The following is a 27,168-nucleotide window of genomic DNA, read 5'->3' on the forward strand; positions in this document are numbered from 1 at the left end:
TGTCTACTATATCTCATATAATTGTGCTTTAAATTATCTTTAAACAAACATTAGCTTCCTATCAGTTACTTTAATAGAACAAGTTATTTCTTGTGTTTTATGGAAGGAGAGAAGGTTAACATTCCCCTTGAAAGGGACAGAAGTGACCCTTGGGACTAACAACATATATACAGTTTTTAAAAAAAAATTTTTTTTTTTTTTCTTCGAGACAGGGTTTCTCTGTGGTTTTGGAGCCTGTCCTGGAACTAGCTCTTGTAGACCAGGCTGGTCTCGAACTCCCAGAGATCCGCCTGCCTCTGCCTCCCAAGTGCTGGGATTAAAGGCGTGCGCCACCACCGCCCAGCTAAAAAAAGTTATTTCTTGACTGAGACACTTGATACATGTTACTCTTTTGGAATGTACTCTGTTCTTTGTAAGCAGTATACTTGAGTTTTCAGGTTTGACTGAAATAACATCTTATCAGAAATGCTAACCACGGAAACATATTAGATATTTTGTAGTTAAATACTTTGTATTTTCCCTTTTATAGTATTTTCCAACAATCTGGAAATATTTCTCTTTAATTTTTTGGTCTTAAGTCTTTTCCCAGATGTAGGCCCTATAAAGGCAAAGAATAGCAAAGAATAGATTTCTTATCCACCACTGTATCCCAATGTTTAGCAGGTAGTTTAATAAGTACATGCTGGAGAAATAAGTAAAAGGACATGAACAGAGGAGGAACTGCTATATAAACAGTCAATAAAGCAATTGACCAATACAAAATGAGCACTGGAAATTGAGGTTTCAGAGTGAGCAGAAGGTCTGAAGAAAAGAGCCAGCTCTATTCTGGATAAATGAAGTTTGGCCTTAGATTGGTCATCTAAATAGATTTTAAAAGTACTATGAGAAAATCAATTTAGGACAGAAGAGGGAGAATTGGCAACCTTCAGGTTAAAGAAAGGGTGAAACCAGAGTACTGACAGCTTCAAGTAAAGGGAAAAGACAGTATGACAGGGTGACAAAAATATAAAGGAATATAGTTTTTATAAGAGGAGACCATGAACTTAAAATAGTGTTTTCAAATCATAATCTAATATTATTTCTTCCTTTCTTTCTCTCATATGTGTAAGAGAGATGATGGGGAGAGAGAAGAGACAGAGAGAGAAACAGAGCATGCCTGCGGGCATACCAACAGATGCTCCTATGCCAGGATGCATCTGTGGAAGCCAAGAACAACTGTCAGCCGGGCGGGCGGTGGTGGCGCACGCCTCTAATCCCAGCACTCGAGAGGCAGAGGCAGGCGGATCTCTGTGAGTTCAAGGCCAGCCTGGCCTACAAGAGCTAGTTCCAGGACAGAAACCAAAAGCTACGGAGAAACCCTGTATCGAAAATAAAAAAAAATAAAAAAAATAAAAAAAAGAACTGTCCTGAGTGGGTTCTCTCCTGTCAATTTGTGTAATCTGGAGACTGAATTCAAACCATAAGGCCTGTAGCACACCTTTACCAGATGAGCCATCTCACTGGTCCCATCTCAACATTTAAAAGGTGGAATGCAAATCAGGCATGGTGGCACACTTCTTTAATTCCACCATTCCAGAGGCAGAGGCAGAGAGAGAGGCAGCTAAATCTCTGTAAATTCAAGGCCACCCATGTCTACATAGCAAACTCCATGCCTGCTAAGGCTAGAGACTAGCACAAAAATAGATAGATAGGATAGATATTTTTAAAAAGTGAAATGCTGCCTAAGGAAATGGCTCAGTAGGTTTGAGTGCTTGCTGTGAAAGCAAGAGGACCTGAGTTAAAAACCCCAACACCCACATAACAAGTGAAATGGAATGGAATAGAAAATAAGATGAATCTTTTGTAATGAATCAAAATACAATTTTACTCAATTCTTTCAGATTATAAAGCCTTCTGTTTTGTTTCTAAGGTAGGGCTTCATATATCCCAGACTATTCTTGGGTTAGTTCTGTTGACAAACTCCTAACGTCCAAGTTCGAGGAATACAAGCATAAACCCCTATGCATGACTGGTTATTTTTATTTAATTATGTGGATCTGTGATATAAAATGTACTTCTCAACCAACTGCATGAATTGGAATCTTTTAAAAATTAAAAATTAAAAATAGGTCAACAGGAAGAAATGAGAAGTCTCTTCTCCCTAATACTACAACTACTGGAGAAAAAAGCTTTAACTTGAGGACTAGAGATTAAAGGCTATGCCAAAAACCAAGCTTCGACAGAGACAAAGTGAAAAGGAAATTAGATGAAATCATCAATACTTAGACACATTTAGTCCAACCATTATTAAAGCAGAAAGGAAGCAATTCAGATATAAGAGTCTTTCTTAGTTTACGATATCATCTCCTTTGAGGGCAACATTTTATTTATAAATAATACAAGAGATTAACACAAACCAAATTCTATATTCATTTTTGTTTTACCTGTGACTTTACTGAACTCTTCCAGAATGTTTTCTTTAGTCTTATTCTTTGGAATGGATCCAACAAAAAGTCTGTTGTTTGCCACAGAAATGCACACTCCCAAGTGTTTACCAGGGCGAATCTCATAGCTGTCACACTGCAAAGAAGAAAAGAACCAGAGACCCCCAAACCACCCCCAACTGAGGACAACTGATATTAATCTAAAGAGCCCCAATTAAGGTCAAATACTCACCAAGCTTCCTAAAGCTTGCAGAGATATGAGTGTGTATTTTAAACTTGCTACAAACTCCAGTTATAGCGTGGTTTTGTAACCTTTACTATTCATCCATATAAAAGGGGCTCAAGATATTCATTTTAACATTGAATATTTTTCTTTGGGGGGGTGAGACAGGGTTTCTCTAATGTAGCTCTGGAAATCACTCTGTAGACCTAACTGCCTCTCTCTACCTCCCAAGTGCTGTGATTAAAGGCAAGTACCACCACTAGACTGGCTACATATTTCAATTTTATCTACCTGAAAATTCTTTTCCAGAGAATCTCAGAAGGAATACCTAAAACTATTCAGAGTCCTTGAGGATAAAATTAGAATCAGATAAGCAACAGTCAAAGCAATAATATGTAAAAAGGAACAATTAGGTTTATTCAATGCTTAAAAAAACCCTTGAGTTTCACACTGTATACAAACCTCAATTCTAAATAAAGTTGCAAACTACCAAAATACTTTCAAAACTTTATGAATAAAAAATGTTTTATTTAAACTCATAACTTTATTTAAATCCACTATAGTGATGGATTCTTTTGGTTTTTTTGTTTTTGTTTTTGTTTTTTCGAGACAGGGTTTCTCTGTGGTTTTGGAGCCTGTCCTGGAACTAGCTCTGTAGACCAGGCTGTAGTGATGGATTCTTAAATAAATTTTAGTTTCTTATGTTTTAACATTACATACCATTAGTTTACTAAAAACGATGATTTAAAAGTCACCCATAAACTACCAAAAACGAGAAAATAATGACTTGAAATTTTCTTAATATTAAATAAACAAATTTAAAGAGAAAAATCTACCAGAAAAATTAAAACTGGGGCCAATGCAGGAAAGAACTAATTCAGACCTCACTAATGAAACCAAAGCATTTGATGGATAGGATACAGCTGTGCTAAAAGGACAAGAACTGCTCTGGCCTTTAGCATACGCCCTCAGATATCTGGAACACTGACACTGTTACTTTAACACACTGATAGAATACAAGTCACCTGCAAAACTAACTGCTGCTTTAATAAGCACAATATGGGAACAAGCCCTGGATAAAAAGAAAACAGTAAAAGGCTATTACACAGCAAAAGAGGACAGACTTAGAATACAATTTTTTGTTTTTGTTTTTCGAGACAGGGTTTCTCTGTGGCTGTCCTGGAACTTGCTCTGTAGACCAGGCTGGTCTCGAACTCACAGAGATCCGCCTGCCTCTGCCTCCCGAGTGCTGGGATTAAAGGCGTGCGCCACCATCGCCCGGCAGAATACAATTTTTTTAATGGTATAGCGGGATTGTGACACAAAACAGATTCACACTATTTCCTAAACCAAGTCCTAAAAAAGTCATTGTCATCTAGTTATGTTCTGCAGAACCTTCTTAGCCTCCATTATACTTAGCACCAAGCCTAAAGTCTGACAGCAAGAACTGACATTTTTATCTAAAAGAAAAATCTGAATTAGCTTTATACTAAATAAAAAACTGCTGAGTTTTTTTTTATTGCTAAGTTAACTAACCAATCTGTTAGTTAATTTAGAATATTAATCAGGAAAAATAAAGCAAAGATCACATGGTACTCAGTCAATATAAAGATATTAAAAGCAGAAACTAAAGAAAATAAAACCATGTTAACTGCATATGTTTTTGAACTGAAGTTTATTTTCTCAGACAGTAAGGACTTGGACAGTGGGTATTGATCACATACCAGCTTAACTGCTTCCTGGGCAGCTTCCTTCCCACAGAAGGTGATAAACGCATATCCTCTGTTCTGACCAGAGAGTGGATCCATCATGAGGCGTAGATCCCAGATAGGACCAGCCTTCTCAAAAAGGGGTACCAACTCATCCTCATATAAGTCTCTTGGGATTTTACCTACGAAGACCTGAAATAAAACTTCCTTGTTAGAACCCAACATAAGTATTTCATTTAGAGGCAGAGGCGGGCGGATCTTTGTGAATTAGAGGTCAGCCTGGTATACAAAGCAAGTTCCAGAACCCCAGCACTGTTATACAAAAAAACCAAAACAAAAATTAAATAAAACAAACACAAAAAAGCCTTAAGGTTATCAACAGAAGTTAAGTCTATAAATAAAATGAAAACCGATAATTGCAAAAATCTGTAATAACAACTTCAAAAATCTCTGTGAGTTACAGGCCAGCTTGGTCTACACAATGAGATACTATTTAGAAAAATAAAGAAAAAGCTAGTCTGTACCTTCTAGAAATACAACACTAAATACTTTGTTTTTTGAAACTCCCTCTGCAGACCAGGAGGCCTTGAACTCACAGAGATCCAACTACCTCTAATTCCCTTGCGCTGGGATTAAAGGCAACCGCCATCCCCACTAACACTCATCATTTTCATAAATGATATTTTAATATGAAATTGACCAGGCTTTCAATGAGTTTTCTCAATACAAAAATTGTCATTATTTAAAAAGCAACCTTAATAGTTTCCAAAAAAATTCTTGTCTTTGGTCTATTCCTTTATAAGGGAAATTATTTGAAAATGAGGCATCATTATGTTGCCCAGGCCAGCCTCCAACTCCTGTGCTTAAATAACCCTCTTCCTTCAGCCACCTTCCTAAGTACTTACCCTGTTTGGCAAGCACATTTAATTGTAAGGTAAGGAAAAAAATTCCTTTTTTACCATTTAAAGAAGTCATGTTATTTCTTTAATTATAAACAAAGAAAAAATAAAATTACAAAACTTAGTTATAAAATAACAAAAACATTAAAGTAAAAGTCAGCATTTACACCAAAAATTTGAAGTTTCTCCAACATCAACATTAAAACAATTTTTTTGTTGTCCTTTTTTTTTCAAGATAGGTTTCTCTGTGTAGCCTTGATTGTCCTGGAACTCTCTTTGTAGGCTAGGCTGGTTTCCAACTCAGAGATCCACCTGCCTCTGCCTCCTGAGTACTGGGTATTAGAGAAGTGCATGACATGCCCAGGTCAAAAACTATTTTTTGATGTAACATTTATAAGCCACAAATATGAAACAGTAAGCTAATATTTACATGAGAGACATTTGCTATCTACAAACTCATCTACAGCAATACTTTAAATTCTGAACAATGACCAAAGCATAGATAACTAACAAAGAAACAAGAGTACTCAGAAAGATGTGGAAAATATCACTGGGGCTGGGTAGATAGCTCAATGATAGAGTGTCCCCTACGAATAAGAAAGGTCCTTGGTTCAATCCCTAGCACTGCAAGTAAGAAAGCAAAAAAATTATTAATGGTCATGCCTGGTGGCACATCATTTATTCTTGCCTAGCCCTTTATCACTGCCCAGAGAGACCCTGTCTCTAATTTAAAAAAAAAAAAAAAAGAAGGAAGAAAGGAAGGAGGGAGGGAGGGAAGGAAGGAGGGAGGGAGGGAGGGAAAGAAGGAAGGAGGGAAGGAAGGAAAAAAGAGCAGCCTAAAGGCTATAGCTGTCAATTTTAGTGAAGGGTGGTGGAAAGTCAGACAATAATGTCAAATTAAGTTAAACCATGCCTAGAAGTTTAAACCTTTTTCTAGATGTGTTGGGCAGAAAAAGAATGTGACTTACATTCTAAGGGAAGCATACTGATAACTGGGTAGAAAATTAAATGTATGTACAAGCTCACTCAGGGTTAACAGGACAATCCTGGCAAGCTACAACTGATGCTTAATCTAGTAATAGGTGACTGATTCGAATCTATACTTTTAGTTACTTGGAACAAGTAGTCTAATTAGTGAGCCAATTTCCTCATCTTGCAACCACACATGAAAGGTTCAACTTCTATGATACAGAAAATCCATATTAATTCTTTTCCTAAATAAGTTCTTATATGCTCACTACGTAGCTAAGGATGATCTAGAATTCTTGATTCTTCTACCTCCATCTCCAAAGTGCTGGGACCATATGCCTGTACCATCGTTATCTGCCAACTACAATTCCTTTTCTGTTACATATGTATGAGTGTTTTGTCCACATGTATATCTGCTACCCAAGAAGCCCAGGAAAAGGTATTTGATTCACTAGAACTGGAGTTATAATGAGCTTCCATGTCATTGGTGGGAGTCAAGTCTGGGTTTTCTCTCTACAAGAGCAATTCTTATTCAGAGTCATCTCTCTAGTTCCTCTCTCCTCAGTCTGGCACTCCCTCTGTAGATCAGGCTGGCCTCAAACTCGCAAAAAAAAAAAAAAAAAAAAAAAAAAAAAAAACCACACACACACACAAAAAACAAAACACCTGCCTCGCCTCCCGAGTGCTGGGATTAAATGTGTGCACCATCACCACCACCATGCAGCTTTCTTCCTCTTTTTTAAGGCAGGATCTCATGTATATCAGGGACTAGTCCTCAACTCAATATGCAGAAAAAGAAGGCTTTGAACTTTTGATCCTTCTTTTTTTATCCTGGTGTTGCAATTACAAGCATGCACCACATTTGCTTTATGCACTACTGTGCATTAAACACAAGGTCTCATGCACACAGCCAACCACTGCACTGAGTTACATTCTCAGCCTATAATCCATTTGAAGGAAGAGAGGATACTAGGAATTAAATGTAGAGCCTCACACATACTAGCCAAGTACCCTATAAGAACTTATAACCCATGCTTAGAGCATTTTTTTATATAATTTAACTTTAGTTATTTGCATTGATGCCGGAGTGTCAGATCCCCTAGAACTAGAGTTACAGACAGTTGTGAGCTGTTGTGTGGGTGCTGAAATTTGAACCTGGGTCCTCTGGAAGAACAGTCACTGCTATTAACCACCGAGCCATTTCTCTAGCCCTTAGAGCATTTTAATGAGCTTATTTATATTTGTGAATTTCAAAAGTCAAACTGATATAGGAGGTTGGAAGTATAGCAAAAAGTAGGGAATGTGGTCTAATTAACATACACAGAATAATATTATAATAATATTAACATACATATACCTGCATTGGAGGGGGTAGGTTCTAGAAAGTGAAAGCAAGTTTTGCTCTATCTTTCAATTATTATAATGAAATGATGTTTAATAATACTCTGAAAATATATACAGCACAGCTACATCAGGTATTTATTTACATTACTTTGTTAACATTTGTGCCATTATTTTTAGAACCAGGTAAGTTTGTTTCACTAAGCTAAACTAAAATGAAAATGCATTATTTCAAAAGACATAATTTAGTAGTTGGTTAATAAATCAGACTACAGAAAAGGGTAAGAAAAGCAAGCAATTTACATACACTCTATTAGTAAAAGTTCAACTTGTGCTGGGCGTGAGCCAACTCCGCAGTTTGAAGTTTACTACTGCAAAACATTTTCTCCCCATTCATAATGCAAGGCTTTCAAAGTCATATATTTGAAAGTCTCTTAAACCTACAAGCTCTGTAAAAACTTCATTAAGAAAAATCAAGAATGACCCACCATTTCTTTTGAATCTTTCTAAAAAACAACCAACTAATACAATGGCTATGGGCTGGGAGGGACCCTTTCACAGGGGTTGCATATTGGATAGCCTGCAGATCAGATTATTGACATTATGACTAAAGTCTTGATCCTCTGACCTGACCTCCCAAATATTCACCTTGGGATTAGTCATGTGCCATCATAACCTACACTAATATTTGTTTCTGTTTTCTTACAGCCATCATTAAAATTTCTTTGGTTTTAACTGAGGTCAGTGCCTCAGAATAGTCCAATATTAAAATCGAACTCATTAGAAAACACTTTCTATAAGCTACTTCCAGAGGTATGTACTCATTAACAAACTGTTAAGCATTATCCTGAGAATGAGAAAGGCTGGCCTCGGACTCAGAGATCTGCCTGCCTCTGCCTCCTGACTACTGAAATCTAAGGCATGCACCAGCACTACCTGGCTTTAGTTTATTCCGGCAAGAAAAGAAAATTCAAATGCTAAGAACAAACTCTAAGCTACAAACGCTGATGCAGTCTCAGCCACACAACAAATGTGAACACAGCCTGAGGTACATGAGACCCTTGCTTCAAACAAACAAGCAAAGGAATATTAAAACTAACAGGGAAAAAAATACTACGAGTTCAAAATAAGTGGGTCACAACCTCTCTCTTTGTGATGTTAGGACAGAACCTAAAGCCTTGAACATATAAAGGACTCTATCACTGACTATTATCTCCTCCCTCCCTCCATTTAGTTTTTTGTTTTTCGCAGCAGATCTACGTAGCCCTGGCTGGCCTCAAAACCCAAAGTGAGCCACTTTCCTCAAGAGCTGGGATTACGGGGTTGGAGAGATGGTTCAGAGGTTAAGAACACTGACTGCTCTTCCGGAGGTCCTGAGTTCAATTCCCAGCAACCACATGGTGGCTCACAGCCATCTGTAATGAGATCTGGTGCCCTCTTCTGGCCTTCGGGCATACATGAAGGCTGAACACTGTGTACATAATAAATCTTTAAGAGCTGGGATTACAAATGTAAATTGCATCACTAACCACACCAGCCCTAACCCCTTTTTTCCTTCTATTTTGAGGTATGATTTCGCTAACTGCCCAAACAGGCCTGGAACTTGAGACTCTCCTGTCTCTAATTCCCAAGTAGCTTGGATTACAGGCTTAAACCACCAGGCCCAACTAAACCACATTTCTACATTGCTTTAAAAGTACATAAACAAGGGCTAGAGAGATGGCTCAGAGGTTAAGGGCATTGCCTGCTCTTCCAAAGGTCCTGAGTTCAATTCCCAGCAACCACATGGCGGCTCACAACCATCTGTAATGGGATCTGGTGCCCTCTTCTGGCCTGCAGGCATACAGACAGAATATTGTATACATAATAAATAATTTTTTTTTTTTTAAAAAGTACATAAACAAACCAGGTGATGGTGTTGTACACCTTTAATCTTAGCATTTGTAGGCTGGTGATGGTGGCGCCTGCATTCAATCCCAGCATTTAGGATGCAGAGGCAGGCGGGTCTCTGTGAGTTCGAGGTCAGCCTGCTCCAGAGATACAGAGAAACCCTGTCTCAAAAAACCGAGAGCGAGAGAGAGAGAGAAAAGAAAGAACAAAAAAAAACTAGCAAAAGATGAAGAGTGGGGATGGGCACAATAGTGCACACCTCTGACACCAGCACTTGGGAGATAGAGGCAAGTGGATGGATCTCTGAGTTTGAGGCTAGCCTGGTTTACATAGTGAGTTTCAGGATAGCTAGGGCTATGTAGAGAGGCCTTGTCTCAAAACAGAGAGAGATGAAGGGTAGGGGGTGGTGAGAGGCTCAGTGGGTAGAGGCACTTGCTGCAAAAACTGACAACCTGAATTCCATTCCTAGAACCCACATGGTAGAAGAAGAAACAACTCCCACAAGTTGTTCTAATATCTCCACATGTCAACTGTGACATGTGAATACATAAATGTAATCAAAATTATTTATGAAAAAGTGAAGGATGGGGCCAGGCAGCGGCTACTCATGCCTTTAAACCCAAAACTAGGGAGGCAGAGGCAGGCAGATGGATCTGAGTAAGATGCTAGCCTGGTCTACAAAGCAAATTCCAGAACAGCCAGGACTACATAGAAAAATGTCCTGAAACCACCCCTCTCCCCCAAAAAATGGTAAAGGATGGAAAGAAGCTATTAATGACAGGTCAAGAGAGGAAAAAAAGACCAAAATATTACTTATTTGTATCCTATGTTTCATTGGTGATTCATGGTTTTTTTCTTTTTTTTTCTTTTTGGATTTTTCGAGACAGGGTTTCTCTGTAGCTTTTTGGTTCCTGTCCTGGAACTAGCTCTTGTAGACCAGGCTGGCCTCGAACTCCCAGAGATCCACCTGCCTCTGCCTCCCGAGTGCTGGAATTAAAGGCGTGCGCCACCACCACCCAGCTTCATGTTTCTATAAAGAACCTACATGGCTCAGAGTTCCAATTCCAACCCTACTGATAATCACATAATTTATTCTTTTATTATATTTATATTGGGGATAAGAGTACACACCAAGACACACATGTTAATGTCAGAAGACAACTTGCAGGAGTTGGTTCTCTCCTTTCATCATGTGTCCTGGGGATCTAACTCAGGTCATTAGGTGTGGCAATTAACACCTTAACCCACTGAGTCTTCTTACAAGCCACATTCTATAATTTTAAAACAGCCACAAACTAATAATAGATGGTTCTAGTGTTTCTAAACCGAAAAATGCTTAGAATCCCTTTTAATAGTAAACATTAAGAAACAGAATATTAACTATTAACCGGGTGGTGGTGGCGCACGCCTTTAATCCCAGCACTTGGGAGGCAGAGGCAGGATCTCTGTGAGTTCGAGACCAGCCTGGTCTACAAGAGCTAGTTCCAGGACAGGCTCCAGGCTCCAAAACCACAGAGAAACCCTGTCTCGAAAAACCATAAAAAAAAAATATTAACTATTATAACATGATAATGAATGTCAAAGAACAAAAGGCAATGACCATACTATACTAAGAGAACACAGACCTTAAAATTGATACTGTGAGCCAGGAGGTGGTGGTGCACACCTTTAATCCCAGCACTCAGGAGGCAGAGGCATGCGGATCTGTGAGTTCAAGACCAGCCTGATGTACAGAGTGAGTTTCAGGACAGACTCCAAAGCTACACAAAGAAACCCTGTCTCGAAAACCTGAAAAAAACCAACCAAACAAATAAATGATACTGTGGCAGTGAAATGGCTCAGCCAGTAAAGTACTTTCTACATAAGCCTAGTGACCTAAATCCAATCCTTAAACCCGCATCAGGGTAGAAAGAACCAACTCTACAAACTGTCCTCTAATCTCCACACGTAATCTGCACATCAAACACACACACACACCTTTTTTTTTTCTTTAAAGAATGCTAACTACAGTCATCTTTGCTTATCCATTTACAAACAGAAAAATTATCTTTTCTTCAGGTCATCAAAGTTTTAGCTTTTGGGGCTGGAGAGATGGCTCGGTGGTTAAGAGCATTGCCTGCTCTTCCAAAGGTCCTGAGTTGAATTCCCAGCAACCACATGGTGGCTCACAACCATCTGTAATGAGGTGCCCTCTTCTGGCCTGCAGGCATACACGCAGAGAAACTATTGTATACATAATAAATTTAATATATATATATGTTTTAGCTTTTATGACCATTCAATTTATAATAGTCTAAAGATGTCACTCTCTCCTTAAAAACTGTCCATATGGGAGGCTGAGTAAATTTTTAATTTCTTATATCTCTAACAGACAACCTAAAACTTAACTCTAATGTCTAACAATGATATTCCCCAAATAATGAGCAGACACCGTGACTATCTAAGAAGTTACCCTTATCCTCCTCACCTCTATCATGCTACTTAAGAGACTTCTACAAACAAGGGAATGTAGCACATGGCTGTAATCCCAGCCCCTGAGAGGCTAGACAGCAAGTCCAGCCTGGACTGTATGAGGTCCAGCAAATACCTCAGAGGGTTAAGTCACTTGTTAAACAAGCCTGATGATGAGTTCAGTCCCCAGAATTGACAGAAGGAACGGGCTCCCAAAAGCAATTCTCTGACTTCCATCCTTCACACAACTGTACTCTCACACTCATACCCTACATCACACCCACACCCCAATGAGATTCTATCTCACACACACACACAAAAGAAAAAAAAAAAAACTTTCATCAAATACATCAAATACTGTGTGCACTATGTTCCTGGCTCTATGCTAAGTACTAAAAATAGACAATGGAGACATCAAATCCAAAAAAGTCCCTGCTATAACAGGTTATTTTATCGCCTAGTTTCTCCATTTAAAAGATCGGAAAATGCTACAATAAAAAGCACATGGGGAACTAGGGCTACAGGATGTAGGAGGAACCTAATGAGTAGGGTACTTGTCTACTGAGCACACAAGAACTCTGGGTTAGATGCTCAGCATTACATAAACCTGGTGTGCAGTAAACTTGTCACCCTAGCACTCCAGCAGTATGAGCAAGAAACTTTCACAAAAGTCAAGAGTTACTTCTTAGCTGGGCAGTGGTGGTACACGCTTTAATCCCAGTACTTGGGAGGCAAAGGCAGGCGGATCTCTGTGAGTTCGAGGCCAGGTGGATCTCTGTGAGTTCGAGGCCAGCCAAAGAGAAACCCTGTCTCAGAAATGAAAATATAAGAGAAAAAAAAGAAACCATTTCAAATAAAAGGTCTGAGTCAAGGGCGTAACACAATGGTAGAACACTTGTTCAGAATGCATGAGGCCCCAAACTCAATTCTTAGCACCCCCCCCCCCAAAAAATAAGGCAAAAACCAAGCAAACACGAAAAACCGCAGGGGAAGGGAGGGAGGGAAATAGGTAGGTAGACATATAGATGATAGGTAGGTAAATCAATAAGACAGCTAGATAACGGTTTCTCCCTTTAGCAGTAGCTCCAATTCTGTATTTTTTTGTGCACACTTTAATCCCAGCACTAAGGAGGTGGAATGATCTTTGTGAGCTCAAGGCCAGCATAGTCTACAAAGCAAGTTTCAGGACAGTCAGAACTATTACACAGAGAAACCCTATCTCAAAAAAAACAAAAACAAAAAAAGTATTGAGATATCTACACCAAGTTTATCCTTGCAACAGGCAGTGGTGGTGCATGCCTTTACTCCCAGCACTCTGGTGGCAGAGGCAGGCGGATCTCTGAGTTCGAACCCAGCCTGGTCTACAGAGTGAGTTCCAGGACATCCAGGGCTACACAGAGAAACCCTGTCTCAAAACACTAAAAAGAAAAAAATAAATAAAAAAAATAAAACTAACCTTTGTAACAATGGCACAAAGAGTATATAGATAGCACCAAATATAACACTTTCAAAAGAATAAAGTACTTTACCCCCATCATACACTAGATAATACAGTTAATGCACTGGAAAGAATTTTGGCAAAAGCATAAGACGTACCTCTGTTCCAATTCCAGGTTGCACACCTGAGTACACACTGTCTGGTGGAGGACCACCATACTTTCTTTGTCCTGTGGTTACATCCAGAGTATAACCAGTCCTCTCAAGCAAGGCCTAAACATAATTAATTACACATCTGTTATGCTTGAAAATATAAACACACACAAATCAGTATAATAATCTTTTTTAAGTTACTATAGCATCTTATTAAATGTATTTTATGGGGGTTGGAGAGATGACTCAGTGGGTTAAGAGCACTGGCAGTTCTTCCAGAGGACCTGGGTTCAATTCCCAGAACTCACATGGTAGCTCACAACTCTAGGGGATCTGATATCGTCATACCAATGCACATAAAATAAAGTTAAATAAATTTTTTAAAATGTATTTTATGGTGAGATTAAAAGGAGGCACCTGAAAATATAACTCAGTTGATAAAGGTATTTATCTAGCTAGCTTGAAGCCCTGGGTTCTATCCCCCAGTATCACATAAAAACCTGGGATGGGGCCTGGCTGTGGTGTTGCCTGGCTGTAGTAATGCATGCCTTTAATCCAAGCACTCAGGATGCAGAGAGGCAGATGGATCTCTACAGAGAGAGTTCTAGGACTGTCAAAGCTACACAGAGATGCTATGTCTCAAATAAAAGCAAAAAGCAAGCATAGATTAGCAATTAAAAGAGTTTACTGGTCTTGCAGAGGATCATAGATTAGTTCCCAGCAATTTTGTGAACTATCTCATAATAAACTAACTGTAACTCCAGGTCCAGGGGCCCAATACCCTCTTCTGGCCTCCACGGGCACTGCAGTCATGTACACAAACCTATACTCAAACACACACGTATACATATAATTAAAAACAACACTAAAATATCTAAAGGGGGTGGCCGGAGATAAGGTTTTGAAATAAAAAGCATCTACGGCTCTTGCAGAAGACCTAAGTTTGATTCCCAGCACACAAATGGAGGATCATAACTGTCCTTAACTCCAGTTCCATTTATTTGTTGCATATTCTTACTATAACAAAGTCCAGAAAAACTGGAAATTCTCAAAGTATACTCCAAATCTGGCAACTACCAAATATAGTCAGATTTCAAAAAAAGAAACCTTATTATTTCTTGATTATTGTCCTATCTTATTAATAACAGTTATGTCATAGAAAATATGCCCTTGTCCTCAAAAAGCATGCACTATAGGTAGCATTCATATGAAAGGCATATAGAACATCTTTTGCTGGCAAACGAAATATGCAATCTACCAAGAAAGAGAAGAGTTTTGCATGTTAGGTTTCTAATTATACAAAGCAACACCAGATTTACATGTATTAGGTTTAGTTAACCCTGAGATTCCACAGGGACGGACGTCTTGGATCTCTCATTTTTCTACCTTTGATTCAAAGCTTTTAAACACAAATATACATGTAATATCAAATACAACCAAGTATACATATTATACAAATAACATACAAATTAGCAATTGTACTGGTTGGACTGTCAACTTGATACAACCTAGACATAGGAAGGACTCTTTTTTTTTTTTTTTTGGATTTTCGAGACAGGGTTTCTCCGTAGCTTTTGGTTCCTGTCCTGAAACTAGCTCTTGTAGACCAGGCTTGCCTCGAACTCACAGAGATCCGCCTGCCTCTGCCTCCCGAGTGCTGGGATTAAAGGCATGCTCCACTACCGCCCAGCTCTAGGAAGAACTCCTAATTAATAAAAACTACTCCATAAAACTGCCTGGCAAGTCTATGGGGTATATTTTTAATTAACGATTGATATAGGAGGGCTCAACACATGAAGGCAATGCCATCCCTAGACAAGTGGTTCCAGGGTGTATAAAAAAACAAAATGGGCAAACTATGGGAAGGAATGCAGTAAGTAAGATTCTTCAACAGACTCTGCATCAGTTCCTGCCTCCAGGTTCCTGCCTTGAGTTTCTGCTCTGACTTTCCTCAGTGACGGACTGTGATGGAATAAACGTTTTCCTTCCCAAATTGCTTTTGGTCATAGTATTATCACAACAATAGATACTCTTAACTAAGACAAAATATACACAAATTATTTCTCTTTTTTTTTTTTAACTGTATCATTAGAAATACCAGGTTTATCTTGCACAAAGCCAGGAAACCAACGATGCCAGATAGTGAACTTCTATTGCACTGTCTTTTGAACTACACATATTTCTATAGTATACCCATCACTAAAGGCAAATAGCCAGCCAATCAGCTAGTTAGTAAATGCAAATTGTTAAACTACTACCTCAAACCAGAATTGAAGGCAGTTAAAGAAAGGCTTTAATTAGGGATGAAGAAAAAAAGAGAGATACATACATACACACGGGGGGAGCCTTAGCAAAACAGAGGGGGTACTCCAGAAGTAAAAGTCTTTAAGGGCTGGGATCGCCGGGCGGTGGTGGCGCACGCCTTTAAGCCCAGCACTCGGGAGGCAGAGACAGGCGGATCTCTGTGAGTTCGAGACCAGCCTGGTCTACAAGAGCTAGTTCCAGGACAGACTCCAAAACCACAGAGAAACCCTGTCTCAAAAAACCAAAAAAAAAAAAAAAAAAAAAAAAAAAGGGCTGGGATCTTTGAGTCGTTAAAGGGTCAACCAGAGTTTTTATACAGTAGTTTGAATTTTGTTTTTGTTTTTTTTTTGGTTTTTCAAGACAGGGTTTCTCTGTAGCTTTGGAGCCTGTCCTGGAGCTAGCTCTTGTAGACCAGGCTGGCTGGCATTAGTTTGAAATTTTTAAAGGAATGGGACTAGGTCACTTTACAAATGGTGAGGAGAAAAGTGTAAAGGCACATTACAAAGTAAGTTACACCTAAACATAAGCCACCATAACAAACAACTCCAACATTCAATACCATTCGAATTAAATCTGGTAGTCCAGCCCAGGATCAAGCACTTGCTTAGCACGTGTGAAGCACTGGGTCAGATCCCCAAGGCTGGGTTTGGGGGTAATCTCTACAAAATACTCATTTATTAGGTCTTTTAAGAAAAGCCTATTTGTCTTTCAAAGCAGTTTATCTAAATAATGATGACAGGAGAGGGTGGACACTTTACATATGAATTCACTTAATCTTCACTACTCCAGGAGGTAAGCACAACCATTACCATTTATAAATAAACTGAGGTCAGGGAAAATTTAAAAAGAAAGTTAGTATACAACAGCTGTTCCCAAGGGAAAAAGTCCCAGACTTGTTCAGTTCAGGCCTTTCACTTCAACACTCAGGAGGCTGAGGCAGGATCTCCATGAATTTGGGACCAGCCTGGAATACACAGTGAGTACCATGCCAGCTTGAGCTGCATAATGGGACCCTGTAGCAAACAAACAAAATATAAACAGTGCTTATAAAGAAAGTAAAAGCATGCATCTATGTCAGACGAAGGAAGGGTCTGAATTAGAGCTTTGCACCAATACTGTAACCCCCGCCCCAGTCGTGTTTACCTTGATCTTTGCCTCATCGGGCCCTTTTGTGGACTCCTGCACCTTGCTGCCCTGTTTCTCTCTCTGCCTGTAGGTCTTCATAACTCCACATAAAAATGCACTTTTGTTCTAAAACATGCAAGCAATCCAAAAGGAAGAATTACCAGGAATCTCTGAAGGGTCAAATACACAATGAAATTTCATTTTCATTCCATTCATTCAACAGATATTTTTATGGTAGTCACTACGTACCAGAGACAGGAACAGACAGCCTCAGGGAGCTTACCTTCAAAACTGGTGGGGGGAAAAACGTCTTCCATTTATTAATATTTAATTGAAGCTGAACTATCTTTCCAAGATGTCTAAAAGTATTTCTCACACAAAAATAGATCAAATACTCGAAAAACCAAAAAAAAAAAAATAGATCAAATAACCCAAAGAATATTTTTTTAATGTAAGTAATTCAAACTTATAAATCCTAATAATAACAATAATCAAACCATGGGTTAAGCTTTTGAAGGAACTTACTGTATAAAAAGGTGGAGAAGACTTTTGCTTTGTGCTTATGCTTCTGAAACTCTGACACAGATCTTTTTTTCCCTTAAGCTTTTCAAAGGAGAGATAGTCATACACACAAAAAGACCATTTCCCCACAAGCAAAAACAGGATTGTCACAGTTCAAAAGCTGCAGACTATTAACTGCTCAGAGGCATTTGCTAGTACTGACCTTACCTGAACATGAGATAAGTCACTTTCCTTGAACTGCTGTAGTACAGACAGAGCTCCTTCTTCATTAAACTCCCTGAGAGCATCAATTGCTCTTTCATCAAGATCGACATAAGCTACCAACCCTAAAAATCAAATTGAAAAGGGTTAACATTATTGCAATAAAAGAGGCAAGCTAAACTGTCCTAGCGAGAGTTGTTACATTCATCTCTTACAAACTACATTCTCATTTAACTATATGCATATATATAGTTATACAAATAAGATGTAGAAAGTACAAAGATCAAACATAAAATGTCAACTATAAGCATGAATTTTAACTAAAAAAAAAAAAAAACAACAAAATCTCAAGATCCTAAAATGTTTCCAACTTTCCAAACAGCAGTCTGATGCACATACTGCACTGAAGATGAACCATTCATTTAACAAATTCTGGTTTATATTAGAGTGGCAAGAATACACTGTATTTCTTAAGAATAAATATTCAAATCACAGGTTGTTTTAATTGTTTACCATGGAAGAGGTAGGAGAAAATAGGAGAACCAATTTTACTTAATTCTTTCCACTCCAAAAAGTGTCAAAGGTTTTCCCTCCTTAAAACCAATGATAAATTAAAATGTATTTATCCAAGCATCTACTTTGCTGCAGTCAGAATGTGGAAAGGCATAATTTTCAATGATTCTACAAATGCAAGTGCAGCTTGCTAAATCAGCTCTGAATGTCGTATTTATGGAAGTCTTTTTCTCTTCTGAAATAACAAGCCAAGACTTAAAAGATGCTGTGGCATTCACAACACTGTCAATAATGATCATTTCTTTCAAATGTCAGTAAAAATGTTAGGTTTTTAAATAAAGTATGCAGAATATATATGTGCTGCATTCCATATATGTAGTCTCCTTAACTCAAACAGAATATCTATGTTTAAAATAACTTAATACATAAGGCACCTTTTCAGAATTGATCCAATGTAAAATAGAAATATTTGACAGATTAACAGCCCCTTCCCCAAGTCCATAGGAACCAACACCAAAAGTGATCCTATTCTGGAAAAGCCAAAAAGAACTTGATTTCATACAGTAAATAAATTGAAAATAAACGTGATGCCACTTGCAAAGTTATTGCTTAAAAACGTTGCCATGTCACGTTTTAAAAGCTCAAAATGAGCATGGCTAAGTGACTTACTTGAATATTTCATACCACCTCCCAAAGCCACAACTCAGGACAATCATCAATCCATCCTGTCAATACGATCCTACACCCAAACCATCAGCCTCTTAGCAGTAACAAAACACTATACAGGGAGCATCTCTAAGCAGATCACTGCCAGTTCTCTAGGGCAGAATGTCACAGAAGTTCCTGAGAACTGGTTTTCAAGTGGGACCATCACTCAGCAGTCATTTTTATAAGCCATTTTAGTATCTAAAATTAGATCTCAACTGTGAGATTTAAAATATTTTAAGAAAAAAAGCACAGCTATTTGTCTACTGTATTTGAAACTTATGTCTAAGAGAAACAATTCAATTCTCTCTCCTGATCTGAATAGCACACAAACACAGAGGAAGAAAGTTTCCTTCTATGGCCCCAAAGGAGGACACATTTATTTACGAACACCATTCCCTAAGGGTAAATATTTCTCTCCCTCTTTAAAACTTCAAACCACTTACAACCAACCAAATTAAGATGTTCAAATTTGCTTAAGCACTTAAGCATGGGACTTACACATTAAGAAAAAAAACAAAAAACAGCTGTTACAAACCAAACACTTCCAAATTACTGAGAGATGTGAATTTCTGTCTATTAGAAACTAGACAGGCCACAAACTCTCAAGGAGTCTGACATATATTATCGTTTCAGACAGTACAGTCTAATTCTTCTTCTTATTATGCCACCTAATCAGACCTAAGCTGATTTAACAGTCACTTTTAAAAAGCTAAAAGTAGAAAAGTAAAAGCAAAATGATGACTGATTTAGGTTAAGAGGGAAATGCAAAATTTGGTGTGCTGAAACATACATTTTAATTGGTAGTAAATCTAAGACAAATTGATGTTCTGTTCTGAAACAACTAAGACTGCATATTCAACACTAAGAAGGCTTCAAAATAATAAAATAGGAATATCAAAGTCAAACCCAATATGCCCTCAATGAAGGGAAAGTATATTCAGCTCTACACAGATCAGAAACAGTAAGCATTATTTAACCTTAAAAATCTGTAAAATTCAACGTGGTTTGCCCTCACTTTCATAACCAGTCAGAAACAAGAAATGCATATTATACCTGTCTGAAATATTTCATCAAGTCTTTCTGCCACCTTCTGTGGGAGGCCTGCCTCTATCAGTGTCTTGTAGTGTTCTGTGTGAGTTACACTGGAAGTATCCATTGGTTCTTCCTCTTCTTTTAACTGTACCGCATTACCATTCACCTGATTAGCCATTTTATTATGCTGCTGGAAAAAATTCAGGAGCTATATTACATTAAGCCAGAAATAACTAGTTTGTAGGACAATGCATGACTTATCTGAACTAATTTGTACACATGCTGCTAATAACAACTATCCAGAATATTTTATGCCTTTTGTGAGCATCTGATCTAAATTTTCAATAATAATCTTGTGAAACTATAGAAAACGTACATGGAAGTATTAGATTGTTAAGCAACTTCATGTACTCTGGGTTAAAAGGGCTTGAATTTACTGAAGGTACAATTGCTGAGTAACAAAAGCAGCCATTGTGTTCTAGGGAGCAGATCAACAAACCACCACAAAATCCTAAAAGCCCCTCAGCTTATAGATTTCTAAAGTTTGGTTTAAAGCAGAATGAATACCCACACATCACTTAGTCAAGGTTTAAGAATTTTCCATTTTTCCTAGCTCTGCTTCAGAAACAACATAGCTATGAAATAAATCCATGTTGTATCTAGTTCAACGAGCTGGTGGCTTGGATTCTCTCCACCTAACTTAAAAAACAAAAACAAAAACACAACTTTCACATTAATTTTGTTCTAAGATTAATTTGCTATTCCCATTCACAGATTTAAAAGAAAAAATGACCAACTTTAAAAGCTAAGCCATTGTTTAAAGTCTACATAAAAATAAGTTGAGGTTGCTTTTTGCTTAAAAAAAAAATCAGAAGTACAAACTGAATTTTTCTTGTCAGTGAAAGAAAGCTGCAAAAAATGCTGAAGGACAACTTCCAAAAAACTTCACAAACACTATCTGCTTGGATAAACTTCAGCCAGATTTCTCAGATTAACCTACCAAAATCATTTTGTATGTTCAGCCTGTATATAATGCTGAAATGGACTAATTCCCTGAAGAGAGAGTAAATAATCACAAAAGCATACAAGGCCAGTCTATACTACCTCAGAGTCAGGGAATTTAAGTGTTTGTTTGTGGTGAAATTGTAATGTGATGAAGATAACTGGTGGCACAATAAAGATATTGCGGAACATACTGAAATAAAGGCATGATGACGGTGGGTCTCAAGAAAATGCCTACTTTTCTTAAACTCAAGATAGACAGCCAAGAAGAAAATACAAGTCACCTAAAAGCACTAACTCCTAAAATAACCAATCACTTCCAGATTACTCATCAAACACTATACAAATACTCCAGGTGCTGTTTCTTGATGTAAAACAACTCTTCGCTTGAACGTCCACTGGTATTTAGTTGAAGTTAATGAGAGGAGAAAGCCGAAGAGGGCAGGGAAGCAACAGCAGGAAGGAAAATGTGAACGGTGTTACTCTGAGAATGACCTGAACTGCATGACTTCCCAGCATCACGAAACTCTCTCTAGCCCTCTCATGTCTACAGAGACGCGACTGTAGTCAAAGTCTGAATAGATAAACGTATCTCAAGGAAAGCCTCAGATTCTGATAAACTAGCAAAAAACGGAAACATCCAAAACTGGCGGCACAAGAAACTATTAGCACATAAGATGAGCATATTTACTGATTAATACAACCTAGTCCTCTAAGAAGTATTCTAAAATCCCCAATCTTTTTGTGAACATATAGCTGTGTTTTCCCATCCCCTCCCAAACACTACAGTAAGACCACCACAACTCAAAACTTCTACCACAAGACCATCACAGCACTGCACCTGTGAATACTAGGTTACAGGAGAAGCAAATTAACGGAGAAGTTCAATGAGTATCTGTTAAGGTGAAGTGTTTTTTTTTTAAAGTATGCGTGAAGCAAAATGACAAGTTATGTATTAAGCACAAGACATATTTATGACTACCACTGATATTGAAATTGTTTTAAAATTTCCATTTTGTCAACTTTAACCCAAAAAAAAAGTAAAATAGACTTCAGAAAATAAAACCTTCAAAACAAGACAAAAAGAAAACCTCAAGCCGAATACAAAGTGCTCATTTAAAAGACTTTTATATTATGAGACCATTTAAAACTCATGTCAATTCAACACAATGCCACACAGCCAAACCATATTTCTGGATGCAGCAAATATACTAACGTAACTGGAATCTTTGACCTAAACTTTTTTTTTGGAAAAAAAATAAATAAAGCCATTTAAAGTAGGATTTATAAGGGCCACTGGGAGACTTGGGAAGTCAATACTAGCTCCTCCCTGACTTCTGGCGAGCATCTCTAAGCAAAATGTAAAGAGAAGGGCTTTAAAAGAACCAACGAAGGCTAACCGTTATCTCAAAGCTCGGTAGTGTCAAGCCCTTAATCACTACGACTGATTCCAAGGGCTGGAGGAAAAAGTATTCTCAAGCCGGTTAACAAGAAAGGACTGACCCTTTCAAGAACCCCTGGGCTCTCGTCTTGAAATTCTGGCCACATGGTCACTACCGTGTAAGAAAAAGAAGCGCTTTTCCAATCTGGAGCGCCTAGGACATTCTCAGAATTACCTAGCTCAGGCGCCGCTCGAAACCAAGTGTCACGGCCTCTAGTAGTCATTTTTTCCTTCAAATCTAGGCTCCAAGCATGCAGGACGGGGATCGGGTAGGAGGCACCCCCCCCATACCTCGGCCCCTCCACCTCCGACTCCCACAAAAGTTTTGCTCCCCGCTCAGGTAACCCTGGGATTTGCACCCCGCCCTCGGCTCACCCCACCCCCTCGGGCGCGACCCGGTTCTCAACACATTCCACTCGATGCCCGGCGAGATGCGGGCCAGGCCCGATTGCGGGCCTAGGGGGAAAGCGCTAGGGTCAAGAAAACGCCTAAAATCCTTCGCCCGGCTGGGCCGCCGAGAGCGGCGGGCGGAGGCGGGAAAAGCACCGCGAGACCGGCAGGCCGCGCGGAGGATAGCGGACCCAGGGACCGGCACCGGAGGGGCTGAGGATGATGAGCGAGAGAGGAAGCGCCGCGGCAGGACTCAGGCCCACGGCTGCGCGGTCCGCCCGAGCAGAAGCCGCCCCCGGCCCATCCCCACCCCCACCCTCGGGCCTCGGAGCAAAGACCCAAACTGCAGACCAGGTCGCCGAGCCCGGGACCGGCCGAGTCCGGTCAGACCGGGACTCCAGGCCCCTCCCCCCACGGGCCGGCGCGAGACTCACCAGGGCAGAGCGGGGGGCCGGCGGCCGGGCCCGTGAGAGTCAGCGCGAGGCGCTTTGAAAACGACTAGAAATGGCGCGCGCGCCACCCCCTCCCCCCCCTCATGGACCGAGACGCGATCCCGGCAGCACGCGGGGTTTCCCGGAACTGCTTCCAGGGACTCCGTGCGGCCGAGCAATCAGCTCGGGAGGTTGCGTGACGGGCAGTTCAGCGGGCCAATAAGAGAGAGGGAGAGCGGCCCCCATGCCGGTGGCTCCGCGAGCCAATCGGCGTGGCCGTCGGGCTGAGCCAATGAGGGTTCTCAGCGCCACTGGCTGGGGCGCCTCCGGGGCGGGGGCATGCACACAAAGGGGTCTGTTGGTGGGAGCCCCTGGTAGTGGCGAGGCTGCGGGGCTGCAGGCCTTGCGTGGCCGAAGCTCCTCCCACTTCGTCTAGCGTCTAGCGCGGTTACGAGGCCGAAAATCTAGGCCTCGCGCCGCGTGGCCGCCTCCGGAGCCCCGCCCCCTCGGGTCCTTGCGGCCACGCTCTGCAATGGCGCTGCTACCCGGCGCGGGAGTTGCTTATCCCCCCCCTCCCCCCAATCCTCCCTCACGCCTTGCTGGCAGAGCGGATAGCGGAGGTCCCAAACACACCCTTTTCCACGCTCGGCTCCGTCGCTAGATCACTTTGGCTATAGTCGAAACACAACTGAAGGATGACTTGAATCGTTTGGCTGGAGATTTTTCTGTAGAAAAGCATCCCTTGGAACGATCGGGAAAAGTGCTTGTTTCCCTCCCTGGCTCCTTTCTACACAGAATAAAGTGGATGGGACTCAAGAGCCAGGTTAATAGAAGTCAAGGACTCCAGAGTTTGGAGCATAGAGTAGGCGGGACACTGGATCTACCAGGAGGCAAAGCGTTCGTTTCCCCAAAGAGACTAATTCCTGTTACTCATAAACCTCTTCACCTGTCACTCCTATCCCAAGCCCAACTGCCAACTCAGTGAGGGTCAAGGGATCTGCTTCCAAATGTTTCTGGAAATGAAGTTTCTCAAATCCGATAAACCAAATTGTTCATCGAGCCCTGCGTTTTTTTTTTTTAAATATTTATTTATTATGTATACAATATTCTGTCTGTGTGTATGCCTGCAGGCCAGAAGAGGGCACCAGACCTCATTACAGATGGTTGTGAGCCACCATGTGGTTGCCGGGAATTGAACTCAGGACCTTTGGAAGAGCAGGCGGTGCTCTTAACCACTGAGCCATCTCTCCAGCCCGAGCCCTGCGTTTTTTAATGTACATCTGAAAGAATGCACGTGTGGCGAACTTGATGGCCTCTGTGACAGTGTTGAGAGGTGGGGCCTTTAATGGGAGGTGTTTCAGGCACTAGGACTCCGCCCTCGATGGGTTAATGCTGACTGTGGAAGGCCTTCAGGTTGTGAGCTTGATATCTGACTGATTTTCTCTACATCTTTTGCCCTCCCACCATAGGGTGACATTGCAAGAAGGCTCTTACCCTGTGTGCCCAACAACGTTGGACTTCCCTGTCTATAGAACTGTAAAAATTGAAATCCTGTTCTGGGGGCTAGAGAGATGGCTCAAATGCAAGCTTAGAAACCTGGAGAGATGGCTCAGAGGTTAATAGCACTGCCTGCTGTTCCAGAGGTCCTGAGTTCAATTCCCAGCAAGCACATGGTGACTCACAACCATCTGTAGCAAGATCTGGTGCCCTCTTCTGGCGGGCAGGCATACATGCAGACAGAATACTGTATACATAGTGAATAAATAAATCTAAAATAAATAAATAAAATAAAAGGATCCCTCTCAGTTTAGGAGGACTGTCCTAAGAATAGGGCTGGCTCTTAAAGGCACGAGAGGAAAAAAAAAAAAAAAAGGAAACCTGACTTTGAGTCAGGTGTACTGTGAGTTCAAGGCCAAAGTGAGTTTCAGAACAGCACAGCCAGGACCGTTACACAGAGAAACCCTGTTGCAAAAAAGGGGTCTGAGGGCTGAAGAGATGGCTCAGAGGTTAAGAGCACTGGTTCCTCTTCCAGAGGTCCTGAGTTCAATTCCCAGCAACCACATGGTGGCTCACAACCATCTGTACTGAGATCTGGCTCCCTCCTCTGGTGTGCGGGCATACATCAAGGCAGAATGTTGTATACATAATAAATAAATAAATCTTTAAAAAAAAGGGGGGGGCCGGGCGGTGGTGGCGCACGCCTTTAATCCCAACACTCAGGAGGCAGAGGCAGGCGGATCTCTGTAAGTTCGAGGCCAGCCTGGTCTACAAAGGGAGTTCCAGGAAAGGCTCCAAAGCTACAGAGAAACCCTGTCTCGAAAAACCAAAAAAAAAAAAAAAAAAGGGGGGGGGTGTCTGATGCTAGACCAGACCCTCAATTTTTTCTCTTGACCAAATTCCAACATAACCATCGTGTAGGCACGGGAAAAAAGACACGACTCTAAATTACAAAGAAAGGAGCAACAACTTTGTTAGGTTAGCCACAGCCTGCCTGGCAGGATATGTGACCCATCTCAGGTGTGGCCTATGGCTTGATGGCCTGGCTTCTATGCCATACAGAAATATGGACCTACAACCGACTTTGAATCTGTGCACATTTGCAAAAAGCCTGAACTGTGATCCCCAGTGCTGATGAGGGCTGAGAATCACAAGGATTGTCTCAAGGGATTGACATGGAGAGTGGAAGAGCAGGATACCCAGCATCCTCTGAAGAGTCCAAGAGTAAGAAAATAAAAGTATAGATTCCAAAAATAAGAATGTAGAGGAGAACGAGAACAGACTCTCAGCAGCTTTCTCAGCAGATCAAGGATCATTCGTTCACAGTGAGCTGTTTTCTCAGATGTTTGGGAAGCTTAGGTCATTTTACAACTGGCTGTTTTATTTACAAGACCAGAGCTTCCCCCCTACAAATTGAGAGTGGTGTCCTGGCCATCCCTGATAAATGACAGATGTGAACTGAGTTAACCTTTAGGAGACAGAGATATGTGACCTTTGGGTCAGACACTGTCTCTGTTATGGACAACTGGTGCCAGAACAGGATATTTATGGTTTGCATCTGGTCATGAGAAAACATTCAGCCCCCTAGGATACGTTATTAAAACTTTCAAATTGCTGAAGCAGCCCCCCTAGGGTACCTTATCAAAACTGTCGAATTGCTGAAGTATGTTTTATTTAGCTTTGCAGAACTTGGGAACAGACACACGGAGCTGTCCCCAGGATGACCTAAGCCTTCATTTAAAGAACCAGTGAAATTTCTCTTGCTATGCTCCCTCATTTTGTAGCCTGTAAAATCCTATAAATGCTGGTTGGAGAGCTTGTTCGGGGTGCTCAGCTGGCGGGAGCTGCTGGGTCACCCACAAACGCTTGTGAGCATTAAAGAAGCCTCTTGCTGATTGCATCCGCTGGCCTGGTTTATTGAGTCTGAGGATATCTCCAAACACCCCTGAAACCGAGGGTCTTTCACCTCCTCTGCCCTTGGTCTGCACCTCCTTTCAGACACACACACACCCACATGCGTGCACACGCACACCTGTATTACCTCATCACAGGTATTCTGTCATAGCCATGCTAAAGAGGCTATGGCACCCATTCTGTAAAACACAGACCTGCTGGGAGCTGAGGCTGTGGTTCAGTGTTAGAGCATATACTTCCATACAAAGGGCCCTAAGACCCCCAACTTGGAGGGAAAATAATAATAATAAAAGTTCTGGAAGCTGGAAAAACCCAGGTTCAATTGCAGCACCTACATGGTGGCTCACAAAAGTCTTGTTACTGTTATACCCAAATCCGTGGGTCCCCACAAAAGCCAACAAAGGAGACCAAGTCCCATACGTAAAAGCAAAGAGCCTTTATTTTGTTTTTGTTTTTTTTCGAGACAGGGTTTCTCTGTGGCTTTGGAGCCTGTCCTGGAACTTGCTCTGTAGACCAGGCTGGTCTCGAACTCACAGAGATCTGCCTGCCTCTGCCTCCCGAGTGCTGGGATTAAAGGCGTGCGCCACCATTGC

General features: G+C 40.6%; 1 protein-coding gene, 2 non-coding genes and 1 pseudogene across 6 annotated transcripts in view; 2 read left to right on the forward strand and 2 right to left on the reverse strand.

The window, feature by feature from the left end:
- Positions 1 to 23,265, reverse strand: part of Hnrnpr (heterogeneous nuclear ribonucleoprotein R) — a 35,825-nt gene extending 12,560 nt beyond the window's left edge. The window contains exons 1-7 of one of the 4 annotated variants that reach the window (XM_057783819.1): positions 23,168 to 23,265; positions 19,922 to 20,087; positions 17,654 to 17,772; positions 16,943 to 17,050; positions 13,502 to 13,615; positions 4,371 to 4,547; positions 2,424 to 2,559 (exon numbers count right to left, since the gene is read on the reverse strand). In XM_057783819.1, coding sequence (XP_057639802.1) covers positions 2,424 to 2,559; positions 4,371 to 4,547; positions 13,502 to 13,615; positions 16,943 to 17,050; positions 17,654 to 17,772; positions 19,922 to 20,078 — 811 coding nt within the window. In that variant the 5' untranslated portion in view covers positions 20,079 to 20,087; positions 23,168 to 23,265. Of the gene's footprint in view, positions 1 to 2,423; positions 2,560 to 4,370; positions 4,548 to 13,501; positions 13,616 to 16,942; positions 17,051 to 17,648; positions 17,773 to 19,921; positions 20,091 to 23,167 lie in introns of all 4 variants that reach the window. The other 3 variants (XM_057783820.1, XM_057783823.1, XM_057783821.1) reach the window with 3 other exon arrangements.
- LOC130884535 (U6atac minor spliceosomal RNA) lies at positions 93 to 199 on the forward strand (annotated as a pseudogene).
- LOC130884514 (small nucleolar RNA SNORA8) lies at positions 15,574 to 15,719 on the reverse strand. Its single transcript, XR_009058041.1, has one exon. It is a non-coding gene; the product is annotated as a small nucleolar RNA SNORA8 (small nucleolar RNA).
- A 1,681-nt stretch (positions 23,266 to 24,946) lies between the features above and the next one.
- Positions 24,947 to 25,025, forward strand: LOC130884531 (small Cajal body-specific RNA 11). The gene has a single exon (XR_009058057.1). It is a non-coding gene; the product is annotated as a small Cajal body-specific RNA 11 (non-coding RNA).
- Positions 25,026 to 27,168: the final 2,143 nt, after the last annotated feature.

Source organism: Chionomys nivalis, chromosome 11 (genome assembly GCF_950005125.1).
Source record: "Chionomys nivalis chromosome 11, mChiNiv1.1, whole genome shotgun sequence".
Classification (NCBI taxonomy): Eukaryota; Metazoa; Chordata; class Mammalia; order Rodentia; family Cricetidae; genus Chionomys; species Chionomys nivalis.